The 23,531-nt window shown below is 48.5% G+C and overlaps 1 protein-coding gene across 2 annotated transcripts; it reads left to right on the top strand.

The window, feature by feature from the left end:
• Positions 1-1,911: 1,911 nt before the first annotated feature.
• SNORC (secondary ossification center associated regulator of chondrocyte maturation) lies at positions 1,912-21,482 on the top strand. Of its 2 annotated transcripts, none has more exons than XM_039489609.1 (3): positions 1,912-2,141; positions 17,806-17,985; positions 21,361-21,482. In XM_039489609.1, the coding sequence occupies exons 1-3, from the start codon at positions 2,069-2,071 to the stop codon at positions 21,468-21,470; spliced, it is 363 nt and encodes a 120-aa protein (XP_039345543.1). In that variant the 5' UTR covers positions 1,912-2,068; the 3' UTR covers positions 21,471-21,482. The 2 variants fall into 2 exon arrangements, with proteins under 2 accessions (XP_039345543.1, XP_039345542.1); XM_039489608.1 differs by having other exon boundaries at positions 17,803-17,985.
• Positions 21,483-23,531: the final 2,049 nt, after the last annotated feature.

The raw sequence follows: 23,531 nt of genomic DNA, 5'->3' as shown, positions 1-23,531 counted from the left end.
TCCACCTTAACAGGAACATGAGGGGTAAGAGGGAAGCAGTGCTTGCTAAATAGAAAAAGCAAAAGTGTGTGGAGAAGCAATAATTTTGCATTCCCTTTAATGACCCCATCTGACTCCCAGGGCCGGCACCAGCACAGGAAGCAGGTGCTTGGAGTGGCCAATGGAAAGGGGCGGCATGTCCGGGTCTTCGGCAGCAGATCCCTCTCCGAGGGAAGGATCGGCTGCCGAATTGCCGCTGAAGGATGAAGCGGCGCGGTAGAGCAGCCGCCGAAGTGCCGCCGATCACGGCTTTTTTTTTTTTTTTCCCCCCACCTCTTGGGGCAGCAAAAAAGCTGGAGCCGGCCCTGCTGACTCCTATGGAAAGGCACCTGTTAACCATAAATATTGTGGTAAATTGGAATGGTCTCTGCACATTATCTCTTGAATTGAAATATTTTGGCATCTGCCTCTCCCCTTTTAAGTTGGTGCTGAGGTGGAGTGAATGTCTTCATGGCAAAATTGGTACCTTTTATATTGTGAAAAGATGGCATTGGCCTAAAGAATGGTCAGGATCACCTGTGTCAATATTTGGGGTGAAAAAGAGGAACTATAGTTTATCAGTTTGTGATGGGTGCAGTCTGTATACAGCTATGCCAGTTCCCAGTTTGCTTTTCTGGTAAGGTATGGAACTAGAGAGTCATTCTGGCTTCTATGTAGCAGGGAATTGATAATGTTGAGTATGGCGCAAGAGGCATTTGAGGCCTCTTTTCACAAGTGATTTCTGAAGCAAGTTCTGCTTCCTTATGTCTCAGTCCATTCTGTCCTTCAAGTTGCTCTGGTGTAGGATTTAGCCTAGCAAAAAAGTGTTGTAAAAGGAAATCTGAATCTGGGTTAGCCTCCCTGCTTGATTTAAGAATGTATTGAATTACATATAGAAGGAAAATGGCTCTAAGGAGACCCTGTAACAAAAAATGTTTGAATCTGAAATCTAAGACCAAAAAACCTACCTAATTCACTACATCTTCAGAGCACAGAGAACTGGGTACTGTGATGTTTAAACACTCATATTGTGTATGGAGGGCTTTCTGAACTACAGTGCTTCTCTGAACAGAAATTACTCACTTCCTTGCAGTTTAGATGTTCAATCTTCATACCAGTTTAAATTCTGGACCCACTGAGAGAACACATGATGAAACTGTTCCATCCCCAGTAAACTGGAATGCTCTCCTTTTATATTAGATTCATTCTTTCCTATGCCTCTTATCATTGAGGTGCTTGAGTCAGCCTAGATCAAAAATGTGCATTTTTTTTCTCTGCTCTTTGATCCTCTTTCCATCAAACATGCTTGAGAAGAGAGGGGGGGCAGGAAAATGCCTATGTTCTGGTTAAATCTGATGCATGTCTGTGATTTAGAAGATGCTTCTTGGTAGACAATGGTGACCCTGGAGTGGGGAGTGGGCACTATGTGTGGTCTTCATTGTAAATCTACCTTTTATAGTTTTATGTTCAGAAAAAAAAGATGCCAAGAAATTGCTCTGGCTCGATTTCAGAGCATGTTTAACCCTAAAGTTGGAGGCTCTTGTTTGATGCCAGCCTTAATAAAACTGCCCCACACACAGGAGGGTAAACCATCGAACCATATGCCTGTTTTTGGTGTGGCTTCTGTAATGAGTCGTGTTGTATTCTCATTTCCAGTGTGACATGGGATGGACTCCTCAAAGGTAAGCATTTCAAACATAGTCCCGAATCCTGGGGGGCGCTCAGCCAACAACCACTAGAGTGCAGTCACCAGATTGGGCGGGGTAACTGATTTCCAACGGTCCAGCTGTGCATGCTCTGGGGGAGGAATTTTTAGGCACAAAGTTTAGAGGGTGGAGCTGTTCCTGACTTCAGGAGGGAGGTCTGCCTGGAAATCAGTGTCCGTGAGTCTCTGCAGAGTGTTTGCAGTCTATGTGTGTCTGCGTACCCATATGAAGGGATTTGTGATCTGACTGGACAAAGTTTCATTATACTAGTGAAATTTCCAAGCCTTTTCTACTTTGAAGAGTTTTTAAGAATTCCTTCTGACACTCTCTTCCTGGAGGAAGAAATGCCCCATCACAGCGTTCTTTGCCTGGTCCTGCTGATGCTCTCTGGAGTTGTGGTCCCTGCTGTTCTAACAGGTAAGCATCTTTGTTTGGATTTACAGTTCCAAAGCACAGGGAATCTGTTGCTTATTAACCACCTCCTCTCCCTTTCCCCACATCTCTTCACTCTTCCCAAAAGATTTTCACAAGTAACTAGAGAGAAAGTACCGCCCCCCGCCCCATAGTTCAGTAAGTCATCTTTGGAATTCAAGTAGCTAGTACAGGGGAAGGGTTTGATCTGCAGCTTGAGACAGTGAATTCTGTCATATCTCTTTAAAACGACTACAGGCCTTGTCTCAAAATAAGAATTACTGACAGTTTGGATTGCAATGAGCAGTTATCTCTGTAGCTGAGAGGAAGAGTTGTATGCTCTGAATCTTAGCAGAATTAAGTTAAAATCATGCTTCAGTTCCTTTCATTGGGTTACTACTTTCACACAGCTTGGACAATGATAATAGATGAACCAGTTTCTGGTTATTCATTTTCTGTCTCCCATGCACAGGTACAATGTTGCAATGTTTGGGATGCAAATAGTAGAGGAATTTTTAAAAGGACAAGCTAAATAGGTGGGTTTATGTTACTTGAGTTTTTCCTTCAAACTGTATATAGTCTTAAGAACTGGGGTGGGAATGTACTGAACTGTGACTGAGGTTCAGTAAAGCTTGGTGAGGCCCAAAAACAAAGCAAAAAGGGTACGGAGGGAGGAGAATAATCAGCAGGACTTGTGCTTGCTCTCTAAGGCCCCATCTTGAATGGGACTGTTGCAAGCAAGTTTTCAATGGCCATCTCACATGGTTTCAGTGCAGTTACACTGGCCAGTGCATACTAAGGTAATAGCCCTGTTCCACCAATTTAAGAATTGTTCTAAAGATTGTCTAGTCTTGAATGATTTTTATGAACAAAGAAACAATGTTATGCCCACAGTCCCCTCCACATGGGCTGGCCTCAGTGTATTGCGACCATGTTACGGAACTGCTTCTCCTAATAGACCTCCCTCTCTAAGTGTAGATGAGACTGTGTTGGAACATCAAAGTGGATGGTTCGGAGCAAGGTAAGAGGCAACTGTCTGATTAAACACACTGCTAAGCATTTATCTTGTATTCCAAACATTGGAGGCCTTGGAGCTACACTGGCTTGCGATGTACACTGCAAATTTGTTTCTGCACAATTCATTTTGGCATTTTGCATAGAAGGATTGTTATGACCATCTGCCTGGCAAATTGCTGTACAGTAGATCTAACTTTTTGTGTTTGGGGAATTTCACACAAGAACTTTAATCCAGTAGAATATCAAACCACAATGTCTATAGAGGCAAGTGAAGAATAAATGTATCTGATATTTATTTCATGAAAAGATCTTGGCTGCTAGGAACTCTTTTTAAATAACTAAGAAATACAGCATCTAAATTATGACTGCAACCCCGAGTGTTCTGATAAAGATGATTTATATACATAGCATACTAACCTTTTGAATCCTAAGTTCCAGTTGGTAATTAAATTACAACAGGGGCTGATCTCTTCCCCCAAAGAATAGTTAAGCTTGTTAGAATCTACCCTGCCAAGCAAGTGCATGTTATTTTTCAGTGGTGCCTTAAACTGCATTCTCACTGAGCTAGAACCTCACATGGACACAAGAAAGCAATGTCGCTAAGTCCATACAATATATACAGGAACTCGGACCTACCATGCAGAAACTCCCATGGGAATACCAGTAGATCTGGGATAAGGAGCATGTTGTACTAACCCAACCATAATAGGGCTTTCACTTACCTGACCATCACCTACTATTATGTTACTTTCATCTTCATAGTATACTTTGCATGAAATACCCCATTTGCTTCCTCCTAGCTGACTAGAGAATGGACGATTCATCGAATGGTGCCTGTACTGCCACAGCGTGCGTTGTGTTGGTAGAATGTATCTTCTTGTAGCAGTGCGTCCTTACTTTCTCTCAAATGCATTTTCTTTTGCAGCTTTGAGCCCCCTGATGGGTTAGTTCTTTTGGTATCTAAAACTGGAGCATCAGGGAACCAGTTTGCATTAAAGATACGAAAAGCGTAAAATATTTATTCTGCAGCACTATGCGTGAAGGGTTCTCTCCCCCTAAATCAGGTCTTTTAATGCATGGTGGAACTTTTTCTGTATTTTGTTCTATCATAAAAGGGAAGTTTCCTGCCTAGCCCCGACAGAGGTGAAGGGGTACAGACAGTCCTCTGGTCTGCGTATGCATGCACACAGCCCCTGCCTTTTTGTAAACCAGTTTATTTAACATTCAGCCTAACCACTGCACTCTGTGCTGCTCCACACTTGAGCTCCCAGCATCACAGACTGCCCTTTGTGCTTCCTATGAAGGGCTCTTTTCATCTCTACGCTGGCCACACGCCCACTGTGGCTACCTGGGGCCGGACAGCCCACTGCTGGCCTCAGAGTTTACCCAGCCCCTGCCCTTCTGTGTTAAGGCATCTCACTTCCCATAGCAAAGCCCTCCAAAGTGTGCAAAATGAAGCCAGCCTCAGACCAGGGTGCAGATGTTGTAAATCCTGCTGGCCCAAATGTCCTCGATGACTTGTCCTCTGGTGCTATATATATATATCATTTTGTTAAAGCATTGCCTTGAAAACGCTTATGGAGCATAAACCTCCATTAATTGCAAATTAGGAGATTAGCAAGACCGAGTAAAGAATCGGATTGTTTCTGAGGGTTTCCAACACCTGCATAGAGCTCGTTGCACACATGAAGGGTCAAAGGATTGGCGATCTGGGATCAGTCCACTTGCTCATCTAGTCTGACTTGATTTCCTGTAGTGGTCAATATTTCATGCTAAACAAGAAGGCAACCTCCAACCCAAAGACCTAGCCAACTGTTCTTCAGGTGCTTGCTCATGTCGATTCCAAGTACACCTCTACCCCCATATAATGCGGTCCGATATAACGCGGTAAAGCAGCGCTCCGGGGGCGGGGCTGCTTTACCTCGTTATATCCGAATTCGTGTTACCGCAAGCAGTTCCTCTGTGCCCGCCCGTTACTTTCTGTGGTCCCCCCTGCCCCAGCTCACCTCCGCTCTGTCTCTTCCCACGAGCGTGCCGCAGCTCCGCTTCTCCTCCCTCCCCGGCTTGCTGGGCCAAACAGCTGATTGGTGCAGCAAGCCTGGAAAGGAGGGAGGGAAGGAGAAGCGGAGCAGTGGCGGCGTGCTCACGGAGGAGGCGGAGACAGAGTGAAGGTGAGCTGGGGTGAGGAGCAGTTCCTCTCCCTACCCTGATATAACACGGCCTCACCTATAACACAGTGAGATTTTTTGGCTCCTGAGGACCACGTTGTATCGGGGTAGAGGTGTAGGTGTGCGCATGCTGCATGCAGTCAGAAGGTTTTTCTCCTAGTGGTTCCTGTCAGGTCGGCTGTGGAGCCCCTGGAGTTGTGCCTTCGTGGCAGTGAATATAGGTTCCTGCCAACCCCCCAGCTCTTCAGTTCCTTCTTACCACCAGTGATGATTGTTGGAGCCACGTCTCTCACTTACCTCTGCAAGCGTTGCTCCTAGTGATCGGACTTTTGATTATCCTGTAAATAGTTCATTAATTAGTGTTAGTCTTAGTAAGTTACTTAGTTAGATAGAAATGGGGGGCTTTTCCCCCAGCCCAATTTCCTCCCCTCTTGGGGTTTGGGGCATACCTCAGTCTCAAGGCTTTAAGCTGTGCAGGACCTTCCACAAACCCATGCCAATGGGTGACCCCGCCGGCTGAGATGAACCTCCAGCACAGCAAGGTGTGGTGCAGTCTAGAGGCAAGCCCGCAATGATGAGGCACCACTCACCTTCTCCACAGCACTGTTCACCAGCACCATCCCACTCCGCACCACCGTGGTCTCTGCGTTCAAGGTCCCGGTCATCGGACTCAGGCAGAGTCCTACTATTCCAGGCACAGTTGGCACGGATCAGAGTGGTGCTGCTACAGGCAGGAGGTGGAGATTTTGTTGTGGCAGGCACAGTAGCAAGGGCCAGCACAATGGCCTTTCTGGACGGACCCAGTGGGCATCCCTCCAGGCCAGGACACTTACTCCAGGGGCTCCCAGTCCATAATTTCAGAAGGACACATCTGTTTAGCACCTCGGGACTGTCTCCTGCCTTGAGGCACTGAGATGGCTTCAGTCCAAGGCACAGACCCTGTCTGGGTCCCAGCTCCACCACCGGCACCAAGGCCACTGTCAGTGCCAAACAGCACAGCACCGAGCAGTATGCGTCCAGGGAGCTGGAGGGACAGGAGGGCCCGTTATCGCATAGGGCTTTGTCGTCATCCTCGCCAGCTGAGGCAGTGGCCTTCATCCTCTGGGCAGCTCCCCATTGATAATAGAATACACCAGGAACTGTTGCACAGGGTAGTCCATAACATGGGGCCACAGTCTGAGGAGGTGGTTGAGCCTACGACCCTATGGTGGGCATATTAACCCGAGGGGCCATCCAGGGTGGCACTGCCACTCATTAAAACGTTTCAAGCCACTACGAAAACCTTGTGGCAGACTCCTGCCTCCATTCCCCACTACAGTGAATGGGATGGAGAGGAACTATTTCGTCCCTTCTAAGGGGTACGAATCGTTATTTACTCATATGCAGTTGGGTTCGCTGGTCGTAGTGGTGGTGAATGAAAGAGAGCAGGGCCCAACTCCAAAATCCAAGGACTTGAAGAAGCTGGATTGCTTCAGCAGGAAAGTGTACCCCACTGTGGGGGGAGGGTGTCCCGCTTCGGATTTTTAACCAGCAAGCAATCCTCAGTAGATACAATTTCAAATCATGGGACTCCATGATGAAATTTAAGGAGTTGGTCCTGTCAGACTCCAGAGTGGAGTTTGCAGCCATACTAGAGGAGGGTAAGGCAGTGGCACAGACCTCCTTTGCAGGCCTCACTAGATGCAGCAGACTTGGCCACGCAAACCATGTCCTCTGCTGTAGCCATGAGGAGGAGCTCATGGCCCCAGGTGTCGGGCCTTCAACCAGAGGTCCAACAAATGATTCAGGACTTGTCCTTTAACAGCATGGGACTATTCTTGGGGCAGACAGACTCCAAGCTCCATAGCCTAAAGGTTTCTTGGGCAGCATTGAAATCATTGTGCCTGCATACTCCTGCCACCCAGCAGAAACACTTTAAACCCAACCCCCTCTACACTTCTACCCTCCCCAGCCTAGGCAGGACTTCTCCAGGAAGGACAGGAATGGCAGGTGTAAGCCTCCCCATCCACCCCCCAGTCAAGGCCAGGGCTCAGCGAGGCCGCCATCAGGCTTTAAGCTTTGAAGGCGCACCTGGGGACGATGTACCAGTCCCCTCGCTGGATCCTTCACCCAGTTTGCTGAATCATCTGTCCCACTTCTACTGTGCTTGGTCCCAGATAACCTCAGATCGCTGGTTCCTTCGCCCTGTAGAAGTGGGATATTCTCTCCAATTCTGCTCCTCTCACCCCCCTTCCCTGTCACTCTTCAGGGACCCTTCTCACGAGCAACTCTTCATGCAGGAGGTTCAAACACTCCTTGCCATGGGAGCAGTGGAGGAGGTTCCTCAGGAGCTAAAAGACAAGGGATTCTACTTCTGGTATTTCCTAATCCCCCAAAGCCAAAGGGGACGGGGGTGTCAAACCCATCCTCGACCTGCAAGGCCTCAACAGATTCATGAAGAAGTTGAGGTTCTGCACTGTCTCTTTGACTGCCATCATCCCATCTCTGGATCCGGGAGACTGGTACGCTGCCGTCGAACTCCATGGACACGTATTTCCACATATCGATAGTTCCAGCCCACAGATACTTTCTCAGCTTCGTAGTGAACCACAACCACTATTATCAATTTACAGTCCTCCACTTTGGCCTGTCAGCAGCCCCTCAAGATTTTACCAAGTGCATGGCAGTCGTAGCCCCCTTCCTGAAAAGAAGGCAGGTGCAGATCTTCCTGTACCCTGACCACTGGCTGATCAGGGGCCGCTCCAGGGCGCAAGTGGAGCAACACGTCAACTTGATGAGATCCACCTTCGACAGGCTGGGTCTCCTGAATGTACACACATCAACTCTATCCTCTGCTCGAAGAATAGAGTTCACTGGGGCAGTGTTGGACTCGGGTCAGGCCAGAGCCTTACTGCCAGAGTCTCGTTTTTGGACAATGCAAGACCTCATACAAACCTTCAAGCAATACCCCACCACCACAGCGAGAAATTGCTTGAAGTTCCTCGGACATATGGCAGCTTGTACATATGTGGTACAACACATGAGGCTGAGGCTCAGACCTCTCCAGGCCTGGCTGGTGTCAACTTATCAGCCAGGGCATGACAGCCTGGAAAAGGTGGTTACACTCCCACTGCCAGTTCTCAGATCTCTCCAGTGGTGGCTCAAACCACTGGTGGTATGCGTGAGGGTCCCCCTTCGCTAAACCGCAAACCTCGCTGGCCCTGGTCACAGATGTGTCAGCATTTGGAGTGGGGAGCTCATCTGGGAGATTTCAGGACCTGTGGTCTTTGATCGCAAGAGGAGCTCTCGCTTCACATCAGTGTCAAAGAGCTGAGAGCGGTCCCCCGGCAAGCCAGATCTTCCGGGCCCACTTGTGAGGGAAAGGTGCAGCAGTGATGACAGACAACACAACCACAATGTTTTATATAAACAAGCACGGTGGAGCTTGCTCCTCTCCCCTAAGTCAGGAAGCCGTCAAGCTGCATAGCCCACTCAATTCACCTGGAAGCATCCTATCTCCCGGGTTCTCAGAACGAGATGGCAGACTATCTCAGCAGATCCTTCCTAACCACAAGTGGTTCATTCACCTGGACGTGGTGAACAGCATTTTCCAAAAGTGGGGGAGTTCCCCAAATCGACCTGTTCCCCACAAAAAGCAAGAGGAAATGAATTTATCCCGACAATACCCTAGTGTTGTCAGGAAGTACGTTATCACTCCCCTTCAGATGGGGGAGGATGGGGCACAGAAACTAAGTCACAATGCACGTGGGAGAGAGTCTGTTGGTCTCTGTGGTGGCTGACCCCCAGCAATGGACAGAAGTCAAACAGCCATGCTGTTAGCTCTGTCAGCCACTTTTGATACTGTGGATCTTGAGGTTTATTAGACATGTCTGCAGGGGCCCTAGTGCCTCTGTTAGGGAAAGATCCTATATTTGGTTATCCTCAAGGGCTGTGGTTTGGAGGATCCATCTCCTCACCCCATCCGATCGCTGTGTGAGAGGCATGGCTGTAGTGTCACACATGCTGATCATACTCAACCCTATCTTTCACACTGAACCTGGACACTGATACTTCCTAACCTTCATAGTGCCTGTCAGAGTGAAGACTCTAAATGGGAGCATAGCTTCCTTAAGTTCAGACCTGGTAAAATGCAGGTGTGGCGAGGGTAGGTAAGGGCTGAATGCTCTTGGGAGCATAAGCCATACTCACTAAAGAGGTATGGTTACCCCAGTATTCTCGAGGTCAGATGCACTGAGAAGCACCTAGCTAAAGACCAAGTGTATTGATCCCTGAGAAGTATGCATATTTCCGTGTAACCTCACTTTAAATGCCAGGGCTTTTGGGAAATGAGGCTAACGAGTCATTACGTACATGGCTGTGTTTAGCTACCTTCATGATTCAGAACCCTCAGCTAATCCAGGTTCCTTCCTTTCACTATGCAGCCCAGATGGTGGTTAGCAGATGATGTGCCTAGGGAGAGCACACAATACTGAGAGATCTTCCCAAGTGAAGGCTGACTTGGATCCCCACCAAATACAGTCATGGCCACTTGGCCATTCATAAGGAGGTGACATTTTTTTATTCAGGTAATAGTTATACCATTTTAAGGCTTAATACTTAGACTTTCCTACCAATACTGCCCAAGTATGTTGTATTACATTCACCTTCCTGGTAGAGGATAAACTGCATTTAAACCCAATCAGTCCTTCCACATGGTGGCTTGAGAAGTGGATTAGTATAGTGTGGGTTCTTGTCAGGTGATTTTATGGAAAAGCGTATGCATCATGCCAAATTCTCTTACAACCCCAATGAAATGCCTGGGGGCTTCAGGCACCAGGTCCCATTATCTGGTTTCAATGGGGTTACATGGAGTGTAACAGAGAAATGTCTCCCATAAAGTAACATTCACCCCTTCATAGAGGACTGTGCATCACTTAAACCCTATTTTGCTGGCCCCTCAGCAGATCGATGGATTTCACCCATAGAGAATAAACTGTCCTGAACTATTTGATGCAAGGTTGTGTTTCTAATGGGGATTTCTAATGATAATACAGACCACAAGACTGATGCTTAAGTAGTTAATACGTATTGCCAGAACCCAGAGAAGACTACAGGCTTACTAAGAGGTACAGTTCGGATGTATTTTTATGCAATACTTGGATGCCTAAAAAGACATACCCTGCCCACTCTAAGCCTTTTTCATAAATGGTTTGCATCCCTTGCAGTTTTTAATGCATTTGTTTTACTTCACAGATATAAAGAATATATTTGGGATTTGTACAATGCCTGGCACACAAGGTTGCCAATTTTGGTTGGATGTATTCCTGGAGATTTCATCACATGACATAATCTTTAATTCAAGATTGATCTTTAATTTCTGGGGACTCCAGGGCAATCCTGGAGGGTTGGCAACATAGTGGCACAATGGGGCCCTGATGCAGGATTGTACAGCAGTAGCATATACGAGCACTACGCAACTAATAATAATCTTCCACGAATGTTGGTGGCATTCTTGTGTTAAAATAGTGAGCTGAGGACTTGACTTAAGGTATTTTTCTGCAGAGTAGCAACCAAAACTTCCTTTTTACACATTTAGTTCCACATGTGACATCAGATCCTCTACTACTTAAGTTGTATCATTAGTTTGCGGCTTCACAATGTCAACTACATAGCTAGAAAAGCATGTAACTTAAAAGGCTCTGTCGAGTGTGTGCACTGCAGAGAGACTAGGGCCATGGCTACACTTGCAAATTTGCAGCACTGCAGCAGGGTGTGAAAACACACCCTCTCCAGCGCTGCAAATTGCCAGTGTGGTCAAGCCCCAGCGTGGCTCCCAGCGCTGTACGTTATTCCCCACAGGGAGATGGAGTACGGACAGCGCTGGGAGAGCTCTCTCCCAGCGCTGGCGCTTTGACTACACTTAGCGCTTCAAAGCGCTGCCGCGGCAGCGCTTTGAAGTGCAAGTGTAGCCGTAGCCTAATAGAGATCCTATTTTCTCCTTTGGTTCTTGGAATCTGGATACACTTTATTGTAAACATCAATTTCATTGACTTCAGACCCAACCCAACACAAAGTCAGCATGTTTGGGGGGTTATAAAAGAAGTGAACCTAAAATGCTGTTTAAATACTGCTAGCTAAGGGCCTGCTTGCCTTGGCTAAAGCCAGAACATCCAGTGTTAACTCAAACAGCAGGTAACAGTGTAAAAATGAATAGAATCTGAGTAATGGCCACTTCTCATTTCTGTGTGGCAAATGAGTGTAGAGACACATGGGGCTGGATTTTTCAGTCTTATTTCAGAAGAGTGGGAACAGGGTGCATCTGAAGACATGGTTGTTAGTCAGGAGGGAAAAAGTGAGGGCAAGTCATGGAAAGCAGACTGCTAGTTTAACACACGCGGTTAGTACTTTGCTCGGGAGGGATAAATTTGGCAGCGTTCTCTCTTGCTTCTGACTTAGGCTATGTCTACACTACGCAAGGCTGTGTTGCTACAGTGAAGCGGCTGTTTGTCAGTTCTCCTGCCGACAAAATCATCCAATCCCTATGAGCAGCGTTAATGTTGTTAGCAGGAGAACGCTCCTGACGACAAAGAGCTGTTCACACCAGCGCTTGTTGTCAGCAGAGCTTTTGTCTTTTGGGGGGATGTTTTTTGAACACCTCTGACAGACACGTTTTGTCGTTCAGTTGCCAGTGTAGACATAGCCTTAGTTTCCTTTCTTGTGTTGATTAGTGCAGGAGTCTCAGATAATTGCATAATCCTATGGCATCTTATCTCAGAGTAGGCAGTTAAGGATGATATGTTAAGCAGTTCAAAGTGGGGGTAGGTCTGTCAGACTCTTGATGTGTCTCTGACATGACTACTTAAGTTCCTGTGTGTGTAGGTTTTCGTATATGCTCTAAACTGACAAGTATTGATAGTGTCGCTCCAAAACAGGCTGCAAAGAGGTTGTATTTTTCTTTAGTAATTAAAGCTCTATTAGAGTGAAACCACAAGAGTTCAAGGCAGAAAAATCATGTAACATGCACTGTCCTGGTCTTGTAGGTGAACTGAAAGTGTATTTAATCAGAGGGGGAAATTAACAAACTGTTAATCCAGAATCTTTCAGATTATATCAAGGCTTAAAAATCACTAGAGGGTGTAAAAGTGCTTTAAAACCAGAGTCAGAATCTGTTCTTCCTTCACTTATTTAGCACTGAGTTTTGTGCAAGTCCTGCAGCGGTGAAGATCCTTAGTGCAATGAATGCAGTTCCCAACAATGTTCCGTGTGTTAAAGATGCCATCAGTGGCCACAGGAGAGACGAGACATGTAGCACCGGGTTCTGGTCTGACTATATAAAGAACCTTTCTATTACCCTGTTAGAGTATCTTGCATCAGAAAAAATAAACTCTCAAACAATCACTTTCAGAACATTCCCAACGGCTGAGCATGGCCCTGAGGAATGGTGTTTGCTCCAAGCAATGAGCCCATTATCTTTGCTAACATTTTAGCACCTGATCAGACAGGAGGAGTACGCACTGCTATATTGGCTTGAGTTCTCATGTAATCAAATCATTCTCTCTCTTGGAGCCACTTGTCTTTGCCAGCCAGTACTGCCTCCAGTGTTAGTACTGGCGCTTGTTGTGTTGACACAGTGAGTGAGGTCATGACTTGGACAGTTCCCCCATGCAACCAAGCAGTTTAGAAATGGGGCTCAAAAGTTTCATACACATGGGTCTGTTCTGAAACCAATAGGCTAGTAGTGCCAGTGGCTAATTAAATAGTCACAACTCTGTTTTGCACTTTTACCTGCTGACTTGACTAAACGCTATCACTAAATTTCTCCTTCCTCTTGATTTGTGTCTTGGTAGCTGAAACCCCAGGCTCTATAACAGGGGTAGCCAAACATACTGATCCTCCAAGCTGCATGTGATAATCTTCAGGCACCTCCTGTGGGACTGAAGCTCCTAGACCCCCTCCCCACTGGGCAGAAGCCCCTAGCTCCACCACCTTGAGCTCCCCCTCTCCCCCCCCCGAGACTGATAGGAGAATGGGGAGGCGTGGGGGGCTCCGCGAGCTGTACTTTAACAGTAAAAGAGCCACATGTGGCTTGTGAGCTGCAGTTTTGTCACCCCTGCTCTATAATGAGGCATGTGTGTAAGTGTAATCAGTTCAGGCAATGTGCCAGTAGATAGCGACCAAGACTATGTAGCGTTGTTAATTGGTTTTGTACCGAGCCTGTGAATGCTTCGCGTGTAGCTTTGACAGATAACACTGGGTTCCCCTCCTCCATACATTGCCTGTAATTTGCATAAAAGTGCAACCTACTTAAAGTTGGAAGATTTGATTTTTTTATTTTTTCAATTTCACTGTGTATGCACAAACCAATGAACATGTGGTTCTAGACCAGTGATTTTCAACCTTTATTTTTTTTATTTGCAGACCCTTAAAAAATTTCAAATTAAGGTGTGGACCCCTTTGGAAATTTTAGCCATAGTCTGTGGACCCCCAGGGGTCTACATGGAGCACAGGTTGAAAACCACTGTTCTCGACAGCCCAGCTCTGCTCCCAGCATGCCCAAGCCCCAGCCCAGAGAACTCACTGTTTCTGGCTGGCTTCTGTTTTGTGGAACCTTAAAACACACAGATGTCTGAGCAGAAGCCTAGAATGAATCTCTCAACTCAGCCCAATACAGAGTTTAGTTTATCACTGTTTATAGCATGCACCTAATTAGAGAGTCTCTGGGTGCATGTACCTTAACTTGCATATCACATGACAGCCAACCCTCACCACTCTGCCACATTAGGGTGACCAGACGTCCCGATAAAATTGGGACTGTCCCGATTTTGAGGAGTTTGTCCCGCGTCCCGACCAGAGTACGGTCGGGATGCCATTTGTCCCGATATTTTGTTTCCTGGTCTTCGACGGCAATTCAGCAGAGAGTCCTTCAGTTTCCCCATAACATCTGGTCACCCTATGCCACGTGGGGCTGCAATGAGACCTGCCAGTGTTTAGTGAGCACGCAAGATGCTGTCATTCTTTAACTGAATCCCCAGAGAGCAGTTGTCCTGGGGGTGGCCTAGATTTTCTCAGCCCAGGAAGCTGAGCTGTTCTGGATCCACGCCCTCAACTTTCTCAGCCTAGATACCCAGAGTGTCAGTTGAGATGTCCCTGGCCTTGGCTGCTCCGCTAGATTTTCCATCCCAGTGCGACATTCCCAGTGGTTTCAGCAGGGACCTGTGGAATGTCTCCATTTCTCACTGGGGCCTCTGAGTTGTCCCACCTTAACAAAATGAGCATTGATACAGACTTCTGGGCCAGCCACACGTAAACAGGAAAGCCCTTCTCAGTCCCAGCCGACCCTGCTGGGGAAGGAAATAACAGGATGTGAATTGCAGCCTCAAACAGAATGCAGTTTCTTTCACTCTTCTCCCTGGGCAGCCCCAACGGGCGCCATCTGGGGAGGGTTCAAGTCTCTGAATGCTCCAGTCTGCCATGGTTCCAGGGGATGCATCCCATCCAAACAGCTGCTGCTGCTGGCAGGAGGCTTCTGACTCCCTCTGCAGAGCTGACTGTGTTCAGGCAGAGGACTTAGGTGTGCAAAGGCCCTGTCAGCACTTAGACCTTGATCGCTTCTGGGAGGGGAAAATGGGCAGAAGCTGAACAGCCCTGGGCTAATGTGCTTTGCTTTCATTTTCCGAGTTGCAGTGAGTTGTAAATGCATCCAAGCACAGAGCTGATCAGTCGCTCGGTACAAACAATTGTCCTGATCATTGCTGAGATACGTGGCGCTTGTTTCCCTGCTAGGAAAAATCACCATTGGGAAAACTTCCTTGTAGGCTTAGACTTGGTGTTTATGGTTTCTCGTGTTTATACCCAGCTTTGTGTTTGGTGGAGAGGACGCAGCAACAGCACTGGATCAGCGCAAGGGCCTGGAACAAACAGGGTTTTATTCTAGCCAGTGTCCCAGCAGGAGGTTGCTCTAGCCCCCTCTTGCTAACCCATGTTGCTGCAAGGGTCTGTGTGAAATGAAAATTATCTAGTGGAAACTATCATAGGAGCAGGCTCTCCTTAACCCTGACAGGCAGCCCCTTCTTTGGCTTAGGCTTTGTTCACCCTGTGACATTGCACTCCATATGATGTTATGAAAATATGCTAATGAGTGTGAATATAATGTAACTGGAATATGCTTCATTCAAAGGGTCTCTTGTAAGGTATCATTACAAAGCTTATCAACTGTGTGTGTTCATCCTATTTATATGAATCAGGGGCAGCTCCAGGCACCAGCACGCCAAGCGCGTGCCTGGGGCGGAAAGCCGCAGGGGGGCGCTCTGCTGGTCGCCATGAGGGCGGCAGGCAGGCTGCCTTTGGGACCTCCTGCAGTCAAGCCGCTGAGGGCAGCCTGCCTGCCGTGCTTGGGGCGGCAAAATACCTAGAGCCACCCCTGGAATGAATGTATCTTTTTTTTTTTTAATCTGAAGCTAGAAATATGAAGTATAACTCTAGGTCCTATTGTAATTATGCAAAGTGTGGGCCATTAATGGTGGCTTGGAATCTTTATGGCTCCCATTAACCAGGACAATTGGTTGTAAATGGCTCTGTTTACTTGCAAGTCTTCCTGTATACCTGTGTGCTGGAAAAGGGTAATGAAGTCTTACAGTGACATGTGATCATGTCACCTGAACTGGAATCCATCTTTAACCTGGTGCTTTTCCATTTAGAAGGAGGGGTGGGAACCCAGAGAGGACAAGGGATTCCCGCCTTGTGCCAAAGCTATAAAAGGGGGTGGAACAGAACAAAGGGGGCTGCAGTCATGAGAAATCCCCTAGCTACCACCTGAGCTGGAACAAGGACTGTACCGGGGAAAGGACTGGGCCCAGACTAGAAGGAGGCTAGTCTGTCAAAGACACTTATTGGAACATCTCTGAGAGTGAGATTTACCTGCATTGTTTCCTATGGTATTAGGCTTAGACTTGCGTGTTTTATTTTATTTCGTTTGGTAATTTACTTTGTTCTGTCTGTCTATTACTTGGAACCACTTAAATCCTACTTTCTGTATTTAATGAAATCACTTTTTACTTATTAATTAACCCAGAGTAAGTATTAATACCTGGAGGGTGGTGGTGGGGAACAGCTGTGCATATCTCTCTATCAGTGTTATAGAGGGCAAACAATTTGAGTTTATACAGGGTAAAATGGATTTATTTGGGGTTTGGACCCCTTTGGGATCTGGGTATCTGAGTGCTGGAGACAGGAGCACTTCTTAAGCTGTTTTCAGTTAAGCCTGCAGCTCGTGCGGGACGTGGTTCAGACTTGGATCTGTGTTTGCAGCAAGCAAGAGTGTCTGGCTCATCGGAAAATGGGCTCAGAGGTAGTCTAGGCACATCAGGTGGCAGCAGGGCCGCTCAGAGGATTCAGGGGGCCTGGGGTCTTCGGCAGCGGGGGGCCCCCGCTTCGGCGGTAATTTGGTGGCAGGGGGGTCCTTCCGCTCTGGGACCCGTCGCCGAAGTGTCCCAAAGACCCGCGGCAGGGCCCCCGCAGCCGCTGAATTACTGCCGAAGCAGGACCCGCTGCTGAAGTGCCGCGTCTTCGGCAGGAACATCTTTCCCAAAGTGTGGTGCTCAGAACTGAACACAGAACTCCAGCGGAGGCCTCCCCACTGCTGAGTAGAAGAGGACAGTTACCTCCCATGTGTCCCGACAGTACTCCTGTTAATACACCCCAGAATTATATTAGCTCTTTTTGCAACTGCAATCACGTTGCTGACTTCTGTTCAATTTCTGATCCACTGCAACCCCCAGATCATTGTCAGCAGTACAACGATCTAGCCAATTATTCCCCATTTGGTAGTTGTGCATTTGATTTTTTTTCCTTTCTAAATGTCATACTTTGTAATTGTCTTTATTGAATTTCATCTTGTGGATTTCAGACCAATTCTCCAATTTGTTATGCTTGTCTTGAATTCTAACGCTGTTCTCCAAAGTGCTTGCAACCCTTCCCCAGCATGATGGTCTGCACAATGCAACCCTGAGAGGGGCAAAGAAAGTGCCCTCATTAAATGGGGCTTTTCTTGCACCTCTTGTGTATGTGGTTTAATTAGACATTTGGAAGGGGTATTTTTCTGTTCTGGGATCCTGGAGGCCCCAGGTCCATCTGCAGGCTAGGTTGCCATGTAGTATGACTCAGCTGAGGTCATTTACATATGACATCAGCGTCACTGCCTCAGCCATGCCATAGGGGAGGGACTCTTTAGCTGCAGAAAGGCCAGAGCTGAGAGCCATTTAGATGATGGTGGTGGGGATTAAGGCTCAGCGCCTCCTGCCTGCCCCCCAGCAAACACTGGCAATTGTGAGCGGCTCTAACATGTTTCCGAGCAGAGGGCAGTGGTGAGACAGGCTGGCCAGTACAGGCTGTAAGTTGAGACTGTGCCTGCAGACAGGAATCCCAGCAAACAATTGCCAGTAGCCCAGTGCTATAGAGGCATCGGTGGTTGATTGGGGAGTAATTGGGGTTTATGCTTGTTCCAGCAGAGTATCCCCAAGGACCTGCCCCCACACTGTGGAACGAGCCGCCGGAGCTGCCATCGGGAGAGGGCCCCTTTGATGCCGCCACCACCCCGGGCCGCTTCTCGGACTCTACAGGCTTCCCCCCGTACACCTCGGAGTATGAGCCTGAGGACACCACCCACCTGCACCGTCTGGATGATAACGGTACGTAGGAGTCTCCCAGGCAGCACCCTGCACCATCCTTGGTTAGAACTGTCCAGCCCACAGCCATCACCTGCACACCCGAGCCCTTCTGTTTGGAGCAAATGTTACCATGGTTTAGGAGAAAATCCATAAGGTATTGCTGAGAACTCCCTGTTATCTGTGCTCTCCAGGGAAAGGGGAAATGAATGCTGGCCGTATAAGCCATTCTGTTCTTTATCGCTTGTTTAGCACCATAGATATACATGGCACTCCTAGGCTTGCCAACTTTCTAATTGCACAAAACTGAACACCCTAGCCCCGCCCCTTCCCCAAGGCCCACCCCTGTGCACTACATTCCCCCTCCCTCACCCTCATTCACTTCACTGGGTGGGGAAGGGGGTTGAGGTGCAGAAGGGGGTGAAGGCTCTGGGTGGGGTTGGGGATGAGGGGTTTGGGGTGTGGGAGGGGTCTGGGGGTTGAGGCAGGAGGTTGGGGTTCAGGAAGGGGTACAGGCTGGGGCAGGGAGTTGGGGCTCATGGTTGGGTGTGGGTTTACCTCGGGCGGCTCCTGGTCAGTGGCACAGGGGCTAAGGCAGGCTCCTTACCAGCCCCAGAAGCAGTCAGCAGGTACAGTTCCTAGGCACGGCACACTGCACTTGCCCGCAGGCACCGCTCCCTCCCCCTCCCCCCGGTGCTCGGGGCAGGGGCAGCTTGTGGAAACTCACCACCACCACGCCTAGGAGCTGGACCTGCTGGCTGCTTCCAGGGAGCAGCGCAGAGCCAGGACAGGTAGGGAGCCTGCCTTAGCTGTGCAGCACCACCGGATGTTTAATGGCCCGTAGGCACTACCCAAAACAAGGATGGATTCCCTGCCCCAAAATCTATTTAACCTACTAGGGTTAGCAGTGAGAGGACCTAGAGAAGGAAATCAACCAGACTCTGGAATCCTGCAGGGTCATTGTGTCCCATCACAGCACTTCCTGTCCCCCCAGGCTGCACTCTCTAATAAACTAGCCCGATCCAGGAGTTCCAAGCCGTTCAGATGTTTCACACCCTTACAAAGCCCCTGGGTTTATATTGTGCTTTGCTGAATCTTCTTTGGTCTTCTGTGTAACAAGAACGATGTCTGTGGTAATGGAAAATCCAAATGAGTCCGTCCTCATCATTAACTAATTGTGTGAAAACTGCATGCATTGCCTCCTATGCTCTTTCGCCTTGAACGTTATTTCCTTGGGACTGTGCTCCTCTGATACAGCGCAAGATAGGAGCCTAATGGAATTTCTGTTTATTCCTATCCCAACTCCCTGTGCATGTCCTGTATTAGCCTTCTCTGCCCCTCCCCATAGTGTTCCTGCTTTTGGTGCAAGAGCTTTCTGCTGTGCAGCTCCTTCCCTCCGGAAAGCTGCGCTGTCTCACTCCAGCTCCATGCTCTAGCTATGTTCAAATCATGTCTGTAAACTTCTTTTCCCCCACTGCTTGTGTCTCTTCGTTGTTCTCGTCTCCTCTCACTCTGTGTCCCTGTTGTTTCCCTCTGTAAGTAATTCTGGGCTCGTTTGTCTGAGTGACCCTATCCACGCCACAGCTGTAACATGGGGCCATGCAGAGACGGTTTCCCCGTTAGCCCACAAGAATAATCAAAGTTCTTTCTCATGGCAGGACTGAAGTGCCACTTTCCCAACTGTCTTCTAAAGTCTGTAGTGAGTTAACTTTGAAGGTGGAGGGAGGTTTAAAATACGACACACAGGAAGGGTCAATTGGCTAGCAGTGCCCTTGCCACTGTGCTAAAGACCTGTGCTGACAGATGGTCAGTTATCTGACCAGAGACCTGCTTGATAGTGACAGTTCCCTGAGTTGCTGCCATGTGACACAAGGAAATTGCATTCAGTGATTGTGTTGAGGTGACAGCATTGCTGCCATCTGAACTTCTTGACTGGGAGAGATGGGCAGCTAAGCAGCTGTGACACCCCTGGGTATAGTTCAGTGGCTGGGCTGTGTCACATCATCACTCATCTGAAAGCTTTGTCAGTATAAACGCAGAGACAACAAGAACCACTCAACCAGAGCCCCTCCCCCCCCACACCCTGCAATTACAATGCGTGTTCCCCTGTTGGAATGAAACAAGCGCAGCTGGCAGGCCAGCTGTGAAAGGGCTTCACTGTATAGATGGTTGGGACAAAGCTATGTCGATACATTGTGTGTCATGATGGGCCAAAGGAGGTAATGATGTAAAGAGACCACAAGGACCTGGAGTTATTGGTGCCACCGTGATCACTGCTCTCCTGGGCACCTCTGTGATTGTGGCCCTGATTGTTGTCACCCTGCGAAAATTCTCCGTCTCCTGAACTCTCCCAAATGGCAGGACCATGCCAGAGACCCTCCCTGCGGCTCCAACCATCATGTGCGATCTGGCCCCAAGCAATTATCTCCTAGTGAACATGCACTCCTGAGGCTACACAGCCCCTTCCCCACCCAGGTTACTGCACTGCCTTCAAGTCTATAGCAAATGCTCAGATCCAGGCATCACTTTAAAATATGCTTCCCTCTTATCTTCCTCCCTTGCTCATTTTCACCCCACCCCAAGGCTTCCAACACTTGGTTGTCACCGGCCCAGAGCCTCTGGGATTGCTGGCAGTGGCTTTCATGAGGTTTCCAAAGGGAAGCCAGCAGCAGCACCACTGCTCCGTGGAAGTCTTGCTGCCATCCGAGGGGAGAAGGGCTGTTGTAGGGCATGGGGATGGAAGCCAGCAGCCGTAGTGTCTGCAGGGTGCTTGTGTCACTCGGGGCGTTGCAGGGGGAGGGAGGAATGGGGAAGTGGTTTTAAATGAATGTTAATGATTAGTACAGGTGGTTTGGTTTTATCCCATTTTTCCTTGGAGTTTGCTGGGGTTTGGTGGAGGAACAGTCATGTTTGAAACTTGCTTTCTTCAATCAACCACTGTAAAATCCCAATAGCCCTGGCCCCGTCTGTACGTGCCGGGGCCTGCGGTGCAAGCACTGGTGGCGGAATGCGCAGTGTGGGGGCAGCTCTGCAGAATGATTGCACCAGTCATTTCCATAGTTGTACTCGGCACTGTGCATTTCCCAGGCATGCGGGATCGCGCCCGAGGGCAATGGGGGCTGAGTATTGCAGGAGTGGAAGATTCAGCCCGCCTGGGTGGAGGGGAAGGGTGGAGCGTGTCCTCACTAAATACTATCTCCTGTGGCTGCCTAGAGATTAGTGGGGACAACACTGGACATTCCTGTCTCAGCCTTCCTGGTCCTGGAGCTGGGCAGTCTGCTGAGCTCCATGGGCCCAGGGATTTGTGGATACTGTTTTCCACATGCCTTTAGCTTGGAGTGACCTCCAGCTCTTTGTGCTGTTCTGAGCCTTTCTTTTCTCTCCCTGGGTTCTCTGCAGGGTCTCTGGGTCCTGGAGCTATCAGTGCCATCGTAATCGCTGCTCTCCTGGGCACGTCTGTGATTGTGGCCCTGATCGTCATCACCCTGCGAAAATTCTCTGCCTCCTGAACTGAATAAAAGCTTTTTCCTAATACAAGTGTCTTCTGCCTGTCTGTGTCTCTGGCCTACTCCATCTGCGTCTGACTGCAAAGGACCTCATTGAGGATGCACCTCAATGAGGAGTTTCAGGGCCTTTTAACAGACTTTAACGCCACCACTGCCCTCCATGTACGTTTTACTCCCACCTCAGTGGTAAATTAGAGCCCATGTGGGCTAATGCTGCAGGAGCGTCTCTGGGTTGCTTGTGCTGCTCTGAGCCACAGAATTGTTCTGGTCCTTTGCTGGAAGCTGAGAGATTTGAGACTCTGTGGCACTTATGCATAGCTGCTGCCCTTGCTTCCTGCAAACAGCCACCAGAAGCAAAGCATTCACAGTGTGAGCTTTAGTATCCCTCTGATCCTGGCAGGAGCAATCCAGGGCAGGGATGGGAGGGACTCAGGCAAGGAAACTGACTTCACCCTGCAGTTGTGGATTTTGCTTAATGGCTTTCTGATCCCCCAGCTCACCTGTTACACTCACCCCTACAAGCCATTCCCCTTCATTGTGGGGCACGAACTTTCAGATACTCTTCCTTATGCACACACTTTACTTGCTCCTGATCAATACTCAGTGGTCTGTGAAGCAGGCACAACCACTACTAGGATTAGAGAGACGCGCCATCGTCACCTCCTGACTTCTAACTATTCTGGAGTTGCAGCTACAGGATTATTGCATTCCCACTCCCTGGGTTCCTTCCCCCCCCCCCCCCCCCGAATTTTCCATATATGGTTGCATGCCTGGGCTGTGATGCCTTCATATGCTGAAGTGACTGACGGCTCTCTTGCTCTCATCGTATTTCCTCCTGTTTTCAATATTATCCTCCAGCTCCATATGGACTCTTGCAATTTAGTGCCCCTGAGGGATGGTGCCTTGTTTGAGATGCTACTAGAGAACTCTGATGTATAGCGGTGAGCAGTCAAACGTGGCAGCAGCAGCCGCTGCCTGTCAGAGATCTGAACAGGACCTTCGGTGTTTTCTATTCTCAGTATGAGACCATATGGAAAGGGCTCTCGCATCCAAAGGTGCAAGAGAGGGTGATGACAGCAGCGTGAGACTAGGCAGGCAATTGCCTGAGACAATGGATGTCTCTGTTAGAAGCTGAACTCTGAGACTGTCCCACCAGCAACCGCTCTCACTGCCCATCACTTAAATAGGAACATTTATTTCCACTTACATTGCTCAGGGCTCTGGAAAATTTTGCACCCTGTGTCACACAATTAGGTTGCTCTAACCTCCAGTGTAGGTGTAACTAGGTCCAACAGAAGAATGGCCCTCAGAGGTCCATTAATGACCTTTGATGGAAAAATCCCTTTTGTTGTAGGAAGCATCTGTGCTACAGCTGCGATGCCATAGCACTGTAGTATAGACATACCCTTAGTGAGGTGTTTTTTAATGGGCAGCACCTGACCCCCAGGGTAATGATTGCTGGGGCAGACTGTAGTGCTGTATGAATGTCAGATAAGCAGCAGTTGCTGTTTACTGGGAAAGGTGTTGAGTTGCTAGAAGTAAGAACTGAAATCCTCACTCCATGAAAATGGCACGGGATGGTCAATGCGAGCAGCCTCTTGCATGCACCAACACTGACCCACAGATGCTCTTGTTACTCCTGATCTACAGGTCTCTGTCGCATGTGAATGGTGTGACTTGTTATGTGGCCATCTGTCAGCTGAGCTAAGCAGTCTAACTTCTTAAACCTAGGCCATCAAACAACTGTCAACTGGTATTAACTGTCCCTGGTGCCTGGATCCAGATGTGAACCAGCACTTGAGCTGAAAGGCTCAGTATTGCTTTAGGTCTTTACTGCTTCCACTCACGAACATGTTCATGAGGCTGGGACAGAGCTAGGAAGGGGAACGGAACTGACTCCATTCTGACTATGCGCTGAGTCACATGAGCATGATGGGGGAGGAAAATGATGGTGATGGTCACAGTCTGGATGAGAAAATGAAAAACGCAAACAGGGCCAGGCTTTGGAAGTTGCTGGCACAGTCAGCTGTATTTTCACCACAAGAAAAACAACAACAACAAGAG

The sequence above is a fragment of the Mauremys reevesii genome, linkage group 9, assembly GCF_016161935.1.
Source record: "Mauremys reevesii isolate NIE-2019 linkage group 9, ASM1616193v1, whole genome shotgun sequence".
NCBI lineage: Eukaryota > Metazoa > Chordata > Testudines > Geoemydidae > Mauremys > Mauremys reevesii.
Note: the sequence above shows the minus strand (reverse complement) of the source record. Positions and strands in the feature narration are given on the sequence as shown.